At 39.3% G+C, this 15,558-nt stretch overlaps 1 protein-coding gene across 1 annotated transcript in view; it reads left to right on the top strand.

Moving 5' to 3' along the window:
* bmp7b (bone morphogenetic protein 7b) overlaps positions 1–13,719 on the top strand; it is a 120,723-nt gene extending 107,004 nt beyond the window's left edge. The window contains exons 6-7 of the mRNA XM_067446914.1: positions 12,160–12,270; positions 12,584–13,719. Of these exons, the coding sequence (XP_067303015.1) occupies positions 12,160–12,270; positions 12,584–12,733 (261 nt within the window). The 3' untranslated portion in view covers positions 12,734–13,719. The remainder of the gene's footprint in view (positions 1–12,159; positions 12,271–12,583) is intronic.
* Positions 13,720–15,558: the final 1,839 nt, after the last annotated feature.

The raw sequence follows: 15,558 nt of genomic DNA, 5'->3' as shown, positions 1-15,558 counted from the left end.
GCCAATTAGCAAAAATGAATTGAAATTTCAACTTTTTTTCGATAACTATTGATAAACAGAGACCAGAGAACATTTTGACACTGGTTTGGTTCCGATCGGTCAAAAAACCAGGGACTAGTTTGCAAAAGTAGGTTTTTAACATAATTGTGAATATTTAATTAATGATTTGATTGACAGCAATGGTTCTAGAGGCAAATTTGTTCAGAATGAGGAGATCTATCATATGATATGCATATTTTGTGGATGCGTGAAAAAACACGTGAATTCAGAGCCATAAAACTCGTTAGCGCCAACTAGTGGCCGATTTCTTTCAAAATTCTTACAGACCTCTAGGACCATGAGTCAAACATGCCCATCAAGTTTCGTTCCGATCGGCCTCTGTTAACCCCATCTAATAGGTGCTCAAATTTCATTGGCCGATGGCGGCCATGTTTTTTGAGATACGCCAATGTCCTCATAGACGTACATGGGGCCTTGGACCAAGACACTGCATACCAATTTTCAGGTCAATCGGACTAGCGGTCGCGTGGTTACAGCCCTTTTCATGTTTTTTTCGCATTATAGCGCCACCAAGTGGCCAATCATCGCGATTTTTTTATCGTGACCTCAAATTGAGCCGATATACATGTGTACCAAGTTTGGTGACGATATCTCATTTCCTTCTTGAGTTATAGCCTTTTTAGTAAAATAGGCTCCGCCCTGAACGTCCATTTCGAAGCCAATTAGCATAAATGAATCGAAATTTCAACTTTTTTTTGATAACTATTGATAAACAGAGACCAGAGAACATTTTGACACTGGTTTGGTTCCGATCGGTCAAAAAACCAGGGACTAGTTTGCAAAAGTAGGTTTTCAATAAAATTCAAAATGGCGGAAAAATTTGCATACTGGAAATAAAATCTGAGATATACATTTTGTTCGCCAAGGACTCTGCTTTCCAATGATATATGACACTTGAGTGTGGACCAAACGGTTTAGGAGTTATGAGCCTTTTCTCGCAATTGATTGCTATAGCGCCACCTATGGGCCAATTGGGGTCATAGCTTCTCAGGGTCTCCCCAACATGAGTACTACCATCTGACAAAGTTTCAAATTTCCAGCTCTTACGGTTTGGTCTGCACGATGCGTTTTAGCGGAGAATAATAATAATAATAATAATTAAAGCTGCGAGCAGCATTTAGCGGGGTTCAAGCCATTTAAGGTCTTTAAGCATTTGACACCTTTTGCATGAAAGGCTTTTAAGCACTGAATGAATTTGAGAGATATCAGGTGAAATGAAGTGATAAACTGACAAAATGTGATTTTAAATATTATAATAGTGACTTTATAAAGTCTAAATATGAATTGATCAGGAGAGTGCAGAGAATCATACTGCTGTGGTTTGGTTCCGATCAGGCAAAAAACCTAGGACTAGTTTGCAAAACGAGGTTTTTAACATAATTGTGAATATTTAAATAAAGATTTGATTGACAGTATTGGTTATAGAGGCAAAGTTGTTCAGTATGAGAAGATCTATCATAATATATGTATATTATGTGGCTGTTTTAACGCCACCTGATTACAGAGATTCACCATAGGGAATACATGGTTTTCAAAGCTTTTTAACACTTATAGCGCCCCCTATACTCCGATCTCCATAAAACTTTGCATGTGTCTTCAACATGTTATGCCACATATACCCAACAATTTTCGTGAAGTTTTGAGTTTCCCCTTAGGATTTATAGGCTTTTGAGTGTATTTTGCCACGCCTCTTTTCTAAATGGCCCTGTTATAGCCATCCAAATGCAAAAAATCAACTTTTTTTTGATAATTATTGATCTAGAGAGTCCAGAGAATTGTCCTAGACTGGTTTGGTTCTGATTGGGCAAAAAACCAGGGACAAGTTCGCGAAAGTAGGTTTTTAACATAATTGCAAATATTTATTTAACGATTTGATTGACAGCAATAGTTCTAGAGGCAAAGTTGTTCAACATGAGGAGATCTATCATATGATATGCATATTTTGCCAATGTGTGCAACACCACGTGATTGCAGAGCCATAAAACTCGTTAGTGCCAACTAGTGGCCGATTTCTTTCAAAATTCTTACAGACCTCTAGGACCATGAGTTAAACATGCCCACTGAGTTTCGTTCCGATCGACCTCCGTTAACCCTGTCTAATAGGTGCTCAAATTTCATTGGCCGATGGCGGCCATGTTTTTTGAGATACGCCAATGTTCTCATAGACTGACATGGGGCCTTGGGCCAAGACACTGCATACCAATTTTCCAGTCAATCGGACTAGCGGTCGCGTGGTTATAGCCCTTTTTGTGTTTTTTCCATGTTATAGCGCCACCAAGTGGCCAATCGTCGCGGTTTTTTTATTGTGACCAAAGACTGAGCCCATAAACATGTGTACCAAGTTTGGTGAAGATATCTCATTTCTTGCTGGAGTTATAGCCTCTTTAGTAAAATAGGCTCCGCCTTAAATGTACATTTCCACGCCCCTTTTCGTTCATGAGTCAAAATTTCAACTTTTTTTTGATAATTATTGATATTCAGACTAGAGAGAACATTTTGGCACTGGTTTGGTTCTGATATGTCAAAAAACCAGGGACTAGTTCGCAAAAGTAGGTTTTTGACAAAATTCAAAATGGCGGAAAAATTTGCATACCGGAAATGAAATCGGAGATATACGTTTTGTTCGTCATGGTCTCAGCTTTCCAATGATATAAGACACTTGACCCTTTGGAGCAACGGTTTAGGAGTTATGAGCCATTTCGCGTTTTTGGTTGCTGTAGCGCCACCTATTGGCCAATCTTGCTCATAATTTGATAACCTCTCCTCGATTTTTGGACTACCTATTGACAAAGTTTGAAGTCTCTAGCATTTACGGTTTGGTCTGCACGATGAGTTTTACGGCAGAATAATAATAATAATAATAATAATAATAATAATAATTAAAGCTGCGAGCAGCATTTAGCGGGGTTCAAGCCATTTAAGGTCTTTAAGCATTTGACACCTTTTGCATGAAAGGCTTTTAAGCACTGAATGAATTTGAGAGATATCAAGTGAAATGAAGTGATAAACTGACAAAATGTGATTTTAAATATTATAATAGTGACTTTATATAGTCTAAATATGAATTGATCAGGAGAGTGCAGAGAATCATACTGCTGTGGTTTGGTTCCGATCAGGCAAAAAACCTAGGACTAGTTTGCAAAACGAGGTTTTTAACATAATTGTGAATATTTAAATAAAGATTTGATTGACAGTATTGGTTATAGAGGCAAAGTTGTTCAGTATGAGAAGATCTATCATAATATATGCATATTATGTGGCTGTTTTAACCCCACCTGATTACAGAGATGGAAAATACAATTTACAGGCAATTCACCATAGGGAATACATGGTTTTCAAAGCTTTTTAACACTTATAGCGCCCCCTATACTCCGATCTCCATAAAACTTTGCATGTGTCTTCAACATGTTATGCCACATATACCCAACAATTTTCGTGAAGTTTTGAGTTTCCCCTTAGGATTTATAGGCTTTTGAGTGTATTTTGCCACGCCTCTTTTCTAAATGGCCCTGTTATAGCCATCCAAATGCAAGAAATCAACTTTTTTTTGATAATTATTGATCTAGAGAGTCCAGAGAATTGTCCTAGACTGGTTTGGTTCTGATTGGGCAAAAAACCAGGGACTAGTTCGCAAAAGTAGGTTTTTAACATTATTGCAAATATTTATTTAACGATTTGATTGACAGAAATAGTTCTAGAGGCAAAGTTGTTCAACATGAGGAGATCTATCATATGATATGCATATTTTGCCGATGTGTGCAACACCACGTGATTGCAGAGCCATAAAACTCGTTAGCGCCAACTAGTGGCCGATTTCTTTCAAAATTCTTACAGACCTCTAGGACCATGAGTCAAACATGCCTACTGAGTTTCGTTCCAATCGACCTCCGTTAACCCTGTCTAATAAGTGCTCAAATTTCATTGGCCGATGGCGGCCATGTTTTTTGAGATACGCCAATGTTCTCATAGACAGACATGGGGCCTTGGGCCAAGACACTGCTTACCAATTTTCAAGTCAATCGGACTAGCGGTCGCGTGGTTATAGCCCTTTTTGTGTTTTTTCCATGTTATAGCGCCACCAAGTGGCCAATCGTCGCGATTTTTTTGTCGTGACCAAAGACTGAGCCCATACACATGTGTACCAAGTTTGGTGAAGATATCTAATTTCTTGCTGGAGTTATAGCCTCTTTAGTAAAATAGGCTCCGCCTTAAATGTACATTTCCACGCCCCTTTTCGTTCATGAGTCAAAATTTCAACTTTTTTTTGATAATTATTGATATTCAGACTAGACAGAACATTTTGGCACTGGTTTGGTTCCGATATGTCAAAAAACCAGGGACTAGTTCGCAAAAGTAGGTTTTTGACAAAATTCAAAATGGCGGAAAAATTTTCATGACGGAAATGAAATCGGAGATATACGTTTTGTTCGCCAAGGTCTCAGCTTTCCAATGATATAAGACACTTGAGTGTGGACCAAACGGTTTAGGAGTTATGAGCCCTTTTGCGCAATTGATTGCTATAGCGCCACCTATTGGCCAATCTGGCTCATAATTTGATAACCTTTCCTCGATTTTTGGACTACCTATTGACAAAGTTTCAAGTCTCTAGCCCTTACGGTTTGGTCTGCACGATGAGTTTTACGGCAGAATAATAATAATAATAATAATAATAATAATAATAATAAAAATCAGCACAAATACAATAGGTGTTCAGCACTTCGTGCTTGAACCCCTAATAAAAATCAGTACAATTACAATAGGGTTTCAGCACTTCGTGCTTGAACCCCTAATTAAAGCTGCAAGCAGCATTTAACGGGGTTCAAGCCTTTAAGGCCTTTTAAGCACATAGGCATTAAAGACATTAAGTTTTATTTAGCAAGATTTTAAACACTGAAATAATAGATGGAAAAGTCAATTTACAGCCAATATAGGCAATTTACCATAGGAAATGCATGGTTTTTAAAGCTTTTTAACAGTTATAGCGCCACCTATAGTCCGATCTCTTTAAAACTTTGCATGCTTCATCAGCATGGTAAGCCACATATACCCAACAATTTTCGTGAAGTTTTGAGTTTTACCTTAGGATTTATAGGCTTTTGAGTGTATATTGCCACGCCTCTTTTTAAAATGGCCCTGGTATAGCCATCCAAATGTAAAAGTTCAACTTTTTTTCAAAGATTATTGATCTAGAGAGTCCAGAGAATTATCCTAGACTGGTTTGGTTCCGATCGGGCAAAAAACCAGGGACTAGTTCGCAAAAGTAGGTTTTCAACATAATTACGGAAATTGAATTAATGATTTGATTGACAGCAATGGTTCTAGAGGCAAAGTTGTTCAGCATGAGGAGATCTATCATATGATATGCATATTTTGTGGATATGTGCAACACCACGCGATTACAGAGCCATAAAACTCGTTAGCACCAACTAGTGGCCGATTTCTTTCAAAATTCTTACAGACCTCTAGGACCATGAGTCAAACATGCCCACTGAGTTTCGTTCCGATCGGCCTCCGATAACCTTGTCTAATAGATGCTCAAATTCATTGGCCGATGGCGGCCATGTTTTTTTAGATACGCCAATGTTCTCATAGACATACATGGGGCCTTGGGCCAAGACACTGCATACCAATTTTCAGGTCAATCGGACTAGCAATCGCGTGGTTATAGCCATTTTCATGATTTTTTCACATTATAGCACCACCAAGTGGCCAATCGTCGCGATTTTTTTATCGTGACCTCAAATTGAGCCCATACACATGTGTACCAAGTTTGGTGAAGATATCTCATTTCTTGCTGGAGTTATAGCCTCTTTAGTAAAATAGGCTCCGCCCTGAGCGTCCATTTTGATCCCCTTATCTTTTGTGAATCGAAATTTCAACTTTTTTTCAAAGATTATTGATATTCAGACTACAGACAACATTTTGGCACTGGTTTGGTTCCGATCGGTCAAAAACTCAGGGACTAGTTCGCAAAAGTAGGTTTTCGACAAAATTCAAAATGGCGGAAAAATTTTCATGACGGAAATGAAATCGGAGATATACGTTTTGTTCGCCAAGGTCTCAGCTTTCCAATGATATAAGACACTTGAGTGTGGACCAAACGGTTTAGGAGTTATGAGCCCATTTGCGCAATTGATTGCTATAGCGCCACCTATAGGCCAATCTGGCTCATAATTTGATAACCTCTCCTCGATTTTTGTACTACCTATTGGCCAAGTTTCAAGTCTCTAGCCCTTACAGTTTGGTCTGCACGATGAGTTTTTCGGCTGAATAATAATAATAATAATAATAATAATAATAATAATAAAAATCAGTACAAATACAATAGGTGTTCAGCACTTCGTGCTTGAACCCCTAAAAATCAGCACAAATACAATAGGTGTTCAGCACTTCGTGCTTGAACCCCTAATAATAAAAATCAGTACAATTACAATAGGGTTTCAGCACTTCGTGCTTGAACCCCTAATAAAAATCAGTACAATTACAATAGGGTTTCAGCATTTCATGCTTGAACCCCTAATTAAAGCTGCGAGCAGCATTTAGCGGGGTTCAAGCCATTTAAGGTCTTTAAGCATTTGACACCTTTTGCATGAAAGGCTTTTAAGCACTGAATGAATTTGAGAGATATCAGGTGAAATGAAGTGATAAACTGACAAAATGTGATTTTAAATATTATAATAGTGATTTTATAAAGTCTAAATATGAATTGATCAGGAGAGTGCAGAGAATCATACTGATGTGGTTTGGTTCCGATCAGGCAAAAAACCTAGGACTAGTTTGCAAAACGAGGTTTTTAACATAATTGTGAATATTTAAATAAAGATTTGATTGACAGTATTGGTTATAGAGGCAAAGTTGTTCAGTATGAGAAGATCTATCATAACATATGCATATTATGTGGCGGTTTTAACCCCACCTGATTACAGAGATTCACTATAGGGAATACATGGTTTTCAAAGCTTTTTAACACTTATAGCGCCCCCTATACTCCGATCCCCATAAAACTTTGCATGTGTCTTCAACGTGTTATGCCACATATACCCAACAATTTTCGTGAAGTTTTGAGTTTTCCCTTAGGATTTATAGACTTTTGAGTGTATTTTGCCACGCCTCTTTTCTAAATGGCCCTGTTATAGCCATCCAAATGCAAAAAAATCAACTTTTTTTGATAATTATTGATATAGAGAGTCCAGAGAATTGTCCTAGACTGGTTTGGTTCTGATTGGGCAAAAAACCAGGGACTAGTTCGCAAAAGTAGGTTTTTAACATAATTGAAAATATTTATTTAACGATTTTATTGACAGCAATAGTTCTAGAGGCAAAGTTGTTCAACATGAGGAGATCTATCATATGATATGCATATTTTGCCGATGTGTGCAACACCACATGATTGCAGAGCCATAAAACTCGTTAGTGCCAACTAGTGGCCAAATTCTTTCAAAATTCTTACAGACCTCTAGGAACATGAGTTAAACATGCCCACTGAGTTTCGTTCTGATCGACCTCCGTTAACCCTGTCTAATAGGTGCTCAAATTTCATTGGCCGATGGCGGCCATGTTTTTTGAGATACGCCAATGTTCTCATAGACAGACATGGTACCTTGGGCCAAGACACTGTTTACCAATTTTCAAGTCAATCGGACTAGCGGTCGCGTGGTTATAGCCCTTTTTGTGTTTTTTCCATGTTATAGCGCCACCAAGTGGCCAATCGTCGCAATTTTTTTATCGTGACCAAAGACTGAGACCATAAACATGTGTACCAAGTTTGGTGAAGATATCTCATTTCTTGCTGGAGTTATAGCCTCTTTAATAAAATAGGCTCCGCCTTAAATGTACATTTCCACGCCCCTTTTCGTTCATGAGTCAAAATTTCTACTTTTTTTGATAATTATTGATATTCAGACTAGAGAGAACATTTTGGCACTGGTTTGGTTCCGATATGTCAAAAAACCAGGGACTAGTTTGCAAAAGTAGGTTTTTGACAAAATTCAAAATGGCGGAAAAATTTGCATACCGGAAATGAAATCGGAGATATACGTTTTGTTCGTCATGGTCTCAGCTTTCCAATGATATAAGACACTTGACCCTTAGAAGCAACGGTTTAGGAGTTATGAGCCATTTCGCGTTTTTGGTTGCTGTAGCGCCACCTATTGGCCAATCTGGCTCATAATTTGATAACCTCTCCTCGATTTTTGGACTACCTATTGACAAAGTTTGAAGTCTCTAGCATTTACGGTTTGGTCTGCACGATGAGTTTTACGGCAGAATAATAATAATAATAAAAATCAGTACAATTACAATAGGGTTTCAGCATTTCATGCTTGAACCCCTAATAATAATAATAATAATAATAATAATAAAAATCAATACAATTACAATAGGGTTTCAGCACTTCGTGCTTGAACCCCTAATAAAAATCAGTACAATTACAATAGGGTTTCAGCACTTCGTGCTTGAACCCCTAAAAAAATCAGTACAAATACAATAGGTGTTCAGCACTTCGTGCTTGAACCCCTAATAAAACACTTACTGACACTAAACTTTCAAGCATTTGTGAATCTAACAGAGCCCCTTACATGATGTGTGGAAAAAAATATATAAAAAATATCAGGTGAAGGTGAAGTGAATAACACTGATTATCTCTTCGTCACCTGTTAGTGGGTGGGATATATTAGGCATCAAGTGAACATTTTGTCCTCAAAGTTGATGTGTTAGAAGCAGGAAAAATGGGCAAGCGTAAGGATTTAAGTGAGTTTGACAAGGGCCAAATTGTGACGGCTAGACGACTGGGTCAGAGCATCTCCAAAACTGCAGCTCTTGTGGGCTGTTCCCGGTCTGCAGTGGTCAGTCTCTATCAAAAGTGCTCCAAGAGGAACAGTGGAGAACCGGCCACAGGGTCATGGTAGCTCCATGGTAGCTCCACCAAGGCTCATTGATGCACGTGGGGAGCGAAGGCTGGCCCGTGTGGTCCGATCAAACAGACGAGCTACTGGAGCTCAAACTGCTCTAGAAGTTAATGCTGGTTCTGATAGAAAGGTGTCAGAATACACAGAGCATCGCAGTTTGTTGCGTATGGGGCGGGATAGATCAGTCAGGGTGCCCGTGCTGACCCCTGACCCCGCCGAAAGCACCAACAGTGGCACGTGAGCATCAGAACTGGACCACAGAGCAATGGAAGAAGGAGGCCTGGTCTGAGGAATCACGTTTTCTTCTAAATGACGTGGGTGGCCGGGTGTGTGTGCGTCGCTTACCTGGGGAACACACCAGGATGTATTATATATATATATATATATATATATATATATATATATATATATATATATATATATATATATATATATATATATATACATATATATGTATGTATGTATAAAAAGAAAAAGGAAAAAATAATGTAGTAAATGTCAGCTTGCTTATTTTGCTCAAGATAACGATTTGTTAGAGGGCAACTCCGGTGAGAAATGACCCTAGGGGTAATTAACAGATGGTTACTGAGTGGATCGTTCTCTGGGATGCGTTTTCATTAAAATCTAATGTAAAGAGTTTAATCTCTAAAAACAGATTAGCTTATAACGCTTGTGTATGGGGCATATGATAAATAAAATTAAATCTCTAGTTAAAGGTGCACAATGCAACTTTTCGTCCACTAAAGGGCGATTATTCTAAACAAATGCGTAGTTTGATGACGCCAAGTTTGAGCGCAGTATCTTGGGACATGTGGTCTTCACCTCACAGCCGGTGGAAAATAGGACTCGGGCAGAAATCACGTTCATGGATGCGGTTATTAACGTTACTGTAGTGAAGCAGAGCAGGACCGAGTGTTGAGGAGCTGAGCACGGCCGCTGGAGCGATTGATATACAAACACACGGCTCACGAGTAACGGGACATTTATTATGACGGGACACAGTCGCCTGCACTATCTCCATTTTTCCAGTCATGAGTATGAGGTAACGCAGCTCTGTTTATCATATTACATACATTTAAGTGTGTTTAAAATGATGTTATGACGTTGAGAATAAAGCCGAGGGTAGCGCAGATATGACGCGATTGACAGGCGACTCCCTCAAACGCTATCCTGACACGTCCTGGCCCTTGGTTAAAATAGCAATTTTCTCACAATTTACAAATAGTTGGAAACATTTGGGATATTGTAGGTACTCAACTGAACAAAATATATAACACTGGCCTACTGGTTTTTGGATATTTTACTTCAAAAATACTACATAGTGCACCTTTAATACCACTAACAAGGCTCAAAATAGCCTCACACTAACACGGCAGCATAATGAGGGTCCCTACATGCAAACCCAAGCATTGAGAACTTTGTAAATGTACAAACAGTTTAATAAGAAGATACTTTATAAAGACAGTCCATTACGTGTTTACAGACAGCAGCCATCTTGGAAAAAAGTCTCGACGAGTCGGGCCACGAACGCTGTGCTAAGTGATGAACTGTGACTTGGAATCTCATATGGGACGCCTTCCTCCCTTGTAGTTAGTCAACCATATATAATAAACAGATATAACTCATGCATTTCCATGTAATTAGATTTCACAAACGCAATTCCTATCGACCAGCTCACTTAGCACAGCGTTCGTGGCTCGACTCGTCGGGACTGTTTTCCAAGATGGCTGCTGTCTGGCAACACGTAATGTACTGTGTATAAAACTCTTTACATTCGATTTTAATGAAAACGCATCCCAGAGAACGATCCACGCGGTAACCATCTGTTAATTACCCTTAGGTTCATTTTTCACCGGAGTTGCCCTTTAAGATAGCCTGACAAGCCAGACCCACATCAAGATGTTTGGTCTGGAAACTCACCATAGACAGGGCTCAATCCGAGGGGCGGGATAAACGGTTGTCTTTCAAACTCCCTCTGCACGCGATGGGATAGCGCTACACCAACCAGAGCAACGAAGGTGAAGCGGAGCTCACTGACTGATTAAACATTCGCCGTATCCGGTCGGCTAAACTCCGAACACATCTTCCCTTTTTAAGAATGACTTCAGTGCCGCTCTTTGTTCTTTTCTCAGAGGAAAGCTTGACTCCAAGTCTACCGGAGGCGGGGGCAGAGCTGATTCGAAAGACCGCCGCCGTTCGCCAGTTTCTGTGTTGACTAGAAGACTGTGTTACTAGAAGCACGCAAATGCAACTCGGCCGTTGTCATTATGGCCCCGCCCGCCCACTCTATAGCCTACACGATGTGATTGGGTCGTCCAGATTCTGAGGAATACAGCTCAGATAGGAATTGAGAGTTGCTAGACCACACTTGCGGGCAAATTAAATTTGCTGCCGCTAGGGTGCGTCTAGATTTCTAGGCTACCTTTAAAACCAAATGGCATGCAAACAAGAAACTCTGCTTCTAACCACAGCCCGAGAGCTGTCGCTGCAACCACACAAGTTTGCGATGCTGTTTAATCAGATGCGAATGTTCTTGAACTATGGTTTTGGAAAAACACAGACTCGTTGAACTATGTTGACCACAGTTGCTTTTGGGAAACGCACAGATGGTTAGGGCTGATAGACCACCAGCTTACAACTAGCTATAATTTTCCAAAAAACAGCCTAATCAGGGTTGGCCTGATTTTTTATTTATTTATTTTTTTGCAGGTTTTCTCTCACAGCTCTGTTCCTTCTTCTCACTCGACATTCCACTTTATCTCTTACTGTGTTTATGGCTCAAACCATTTTATGAGTCTGTGTAGCTCAGGCCGTTCGCTCCATTAGGCTCAAGAGCACGAGCTACAGCAGTCAAGCAGAGATAGGAGAGCCTCGTTTCTGTTTACACACCGATAGTCTTGCCACCTGTAGCATATCTGTCTCTCCTACTGGATCTCAGCACATAAACACTCGCTCAGAGCAGCTGGCGAAGACTCAGAGACCCAGACTGTGCCATGTGGGTTTATACCCCCCCCAAAAAATCCCTTTTGAGCCATAACATTTTACACATACCTCAACCTACACGTTATTTTGATCACAGACGAAGCGATGCATCATTAAAGTGATGAGCATATGGTTGGTAAAGGTCGTGCTCAGGCTTTATGATTGAAGGTAGATGTTGCGTTAACAGATCTGTTCTCTGTCCATCTTTCAGGATTGGATTATAGCTCCTGAGGGTTACGCTGCTTATTACTGTATGGGAGAATGCGCCTTTCCTCTCAATTCCTACATGAATGCCACAAACCACGCCATCGTACAGACATTGGTAAGCCTGCCACCATCTAGACATCTAACCTAGGTACAAAATGTTCTTTATACTACAGCTGCCAATGATAAATACCAGACATAAATGTTTATAATGCTGCTTCTTTAAAAAAAAAAAGAAATTAATACTTTGCATATATTCATCAAGGATGCGTTAAATTGATCAAAAGTAGCAATAACAAAAGATTTATGATTCAAATAAACACTGTTCTATTCTCAAAATATCCCGACAAATATGAAGCAGCACAACTATATGATAATAATCATGAATGTTTCTTGAGCTTTCTTAAACCTTTGCTTTTTTCCCCTCTCAGGTTCACTTCATCAACCCCGAAACGGTTCCAAAACCATGTTGCGCCCCCACACAACTCCACGCCATCTCCGTCCTGTATTTTGACGACAGCTCCAATGTCATCCTGAAGAAATACCGCAACATGGTGGTCAGAGCGTGTGGCTGCCACTAGAGTCCAATCACACACACACACACACACAGTATAGACAATACACACAGTCACACATCTGACTGCTCTTCATTTCCTTATAAAAAGGAGCACTCACAAGGTCCTAAAAACCATATGAAGATCTCAGGCCAATTCCAGGATTACTTTTACCATGGACGATGTGCAAAATTGTCTTACATGTAACAATTAATGTTTAAAATATGGCTCAAAAAAAGAGGATATTACCAGAAAAGACCCAAGCAGCCAACATTTGTATGCACACATATACATGCTCACATGTACACACTTTTATATGATACTTGTGCTTTCTACTGTGTAAATAGTTTTTCAACAAAAGAAACAAAAGTGTATTTATTTTCCTGGTCTAAACATGGAGTCTAAACATCCTTGTCTTTTTGTCTGTTTTTAATGTGTCCTCCACACTGTTGAAAAAAAAGGCATTTCACCCTTATTGTTTTTGGACCATAACACTTGTTTTTCATACAAATGTTAATTAATTCATGCATGCCATAAAATTACAACATATGGGATTAACAGCTGCCATATACAACTACAACAATTCAAAAATGTTCACATTTTTAGGACTTTGATTAATGGATTTGCCAAACTATGCTAGCGTAGTTTCTTCACCCTTGTGAAAAAGAAGTACACTTCTGACTAACAAAAGCCCATGTTAAGTACTTTATTAAAATAGTAACCATATTGATATTACATTTAAAGTTACTTTAAATGTATTAAATCACAAATGTGTATTTAAATGTTTCAATACATGACATACAAGTTAGAAGTGACTTTTAAAGGGGTCATATAATGTACATACACTTTTACAAGTTGATTGTATGGAAATGTGTGTGGCAGTGCCTGTACACAACCATCCTATAATGATAAAAATCCATCAAGTGGTTTTTTAAACCTCCTTATATGTTTTCTCCTGTCTCAAATCAAGCCGTTGGACCATTTGACGTCACACACACACCTCTCCCATGATTGTTGATTGACAGCAGCGTTTCAACACAGACCCGCCCTGAGCGAGCTCATTGTGTTGTAACAGTTATTACACTGCATAGTTAACGTAACGAATCACTAACAAGCCTAGATTTACAGATAACAAGTTTTTATTAGCATTAGCTGTAACATCAATCTGTCAATGAACTAACGTCAGTAAACACATAGCATTCGTATCTCACTATGCTAACGTTACCCTGCCAGATAGATCAAAGTGACATTACGTTAACCAACCATTCAGAAACGTCCTGTTCGAGCCTTAATTGTCGAATTTCGTTGGAGCTGTCATCTTGTTCCAGTCCGACTCTGACTCAAATTGATACGGTTGCACAGATGTGTCCTCAGAGACTCCTGTCGCCATTCTTTCCCCTCAACTGTTGTCAAGGCAACAGTGTATTTGTCAAAGCGCCCCACAGAACAGAGGGTGAGCAAAGCTCATTAGCATTTAAAGCCGTATGCACTGATATGGCTTGCTGAAAACAGAGCTGTTTTTGACCTGGTAAAATGAGTGTTTTCTTACAATACTTATGAGAATTTTTAATTAAAGTATATTACAATGTTTTCATTTAGACACTAAATCATACTAACTTGTACAAAAATGGCATTATATGACCCCTTTAAGAATGCTTTATTTACTATAACAATATCATTATGAAATTACATATAAAGCCCTTCTTAAAGGGTTACTTCTGCGATTAGCAAATGGCTTTGTATCAGTAGAAACTCTGGAGTATATTCAAATGATTGTGCTTCAAAGGAAAACATGACGAAATAGCTCCCTCTGCTGGCTGTAGTCTTTAGCCTATGGCCAAAAATTCCTCCAATGATGCAAATTGATGATATTTGCCTCATTGGAGGAATGTTTGGCCAAAGGCTAAAGACTGCAGCCAGCAGAGGGAGCTATTTCCACATGTTTTGAACCCGCGCATGGGGGATGGAGATCACACTCACAGCTCAGCTCAGCTGCAGGCACTCATTTAAACAGAGCTATGGCGAGCAATGTAAGTGTTTTAACTTCTCAAATTAATTTCTATGAAAGTTAAGCTTCCAAAGGCATGAACTGAAAATGCGCAAGACTGAACACGTGCTGTGAATGTATGCTGCGAGTGTGGTCGCGTTTACCTCAGCTCTCATCACGAGAGCTCATTCATGACAGAATGTAATCTGACTCCTGCAGCATTTGGGCTGTGAGACTCGCGCGGCGACTCGATCGTTATATTGAACAGACACGTTCAGTATTTAATTGTGGAGTCTGTTCTCCAACTCAGTCACAGTAATCCAGTAGCGGTGGCTTTGGGAGTGGCCTCACAGGGCAGCGAAGCATTCTGGGAATTGTAGTCTTTCATCCCCATGAGACAAAAATACATTTTCTAGAAGGCACCAAATTCAAAAATAATTTCACATTTCTACTAAATTGATGACCCAGTTTAAATACAGATTCATCTTACCAGCGCTGATGTACACCTTTAAGTGGTTCCAAAAAGTCTAAAGTTCAGCTAATAGAGTGGTGCAGGTGTGACATCACTTTCTAGGCGAACCGGCCATTCACATCGCACTGGTTCCCTCAAGAAAACCCACATAGGATTTTCCCATAGGCTTTTGGATTACCCCCCCCCCCCCCCCAAAAAAAATAAATAAATAAAAAAATAAGCGCTGTTATCAACAGAAGTTTATGACACTTGCACGTTTTCCCCATCAAGATCATTTTCACAGCTGAACTCAACTTTTATGAGCCTAAATGCAGTCGCCAGAAGTAAAAAGCTTCTATCTTTTTTATCGCAAAAGATTTTCCCAGAGCGTTTGAGTTATACTAGTTCATAAGA

This window comes from Pseudorasbora parva, chromosome 6 (genome assembly GCF_024679245.1).
Source record: "Pseudorasbora parva isolate DD20220531a chromosome 6, ASM2467924v1, whole genome shotgun sequence".
NCBI lineage: Eukaryota > Metazoa > Chordata > Actinopteri > Cypriniformes > Gobionidae > Pseudorasbora > Pseudorasbora parva.
Note: the sequence above shows the minus strand (reverse complement) of the source record. Positions and strands in the feature narration are given on the sequence as shown.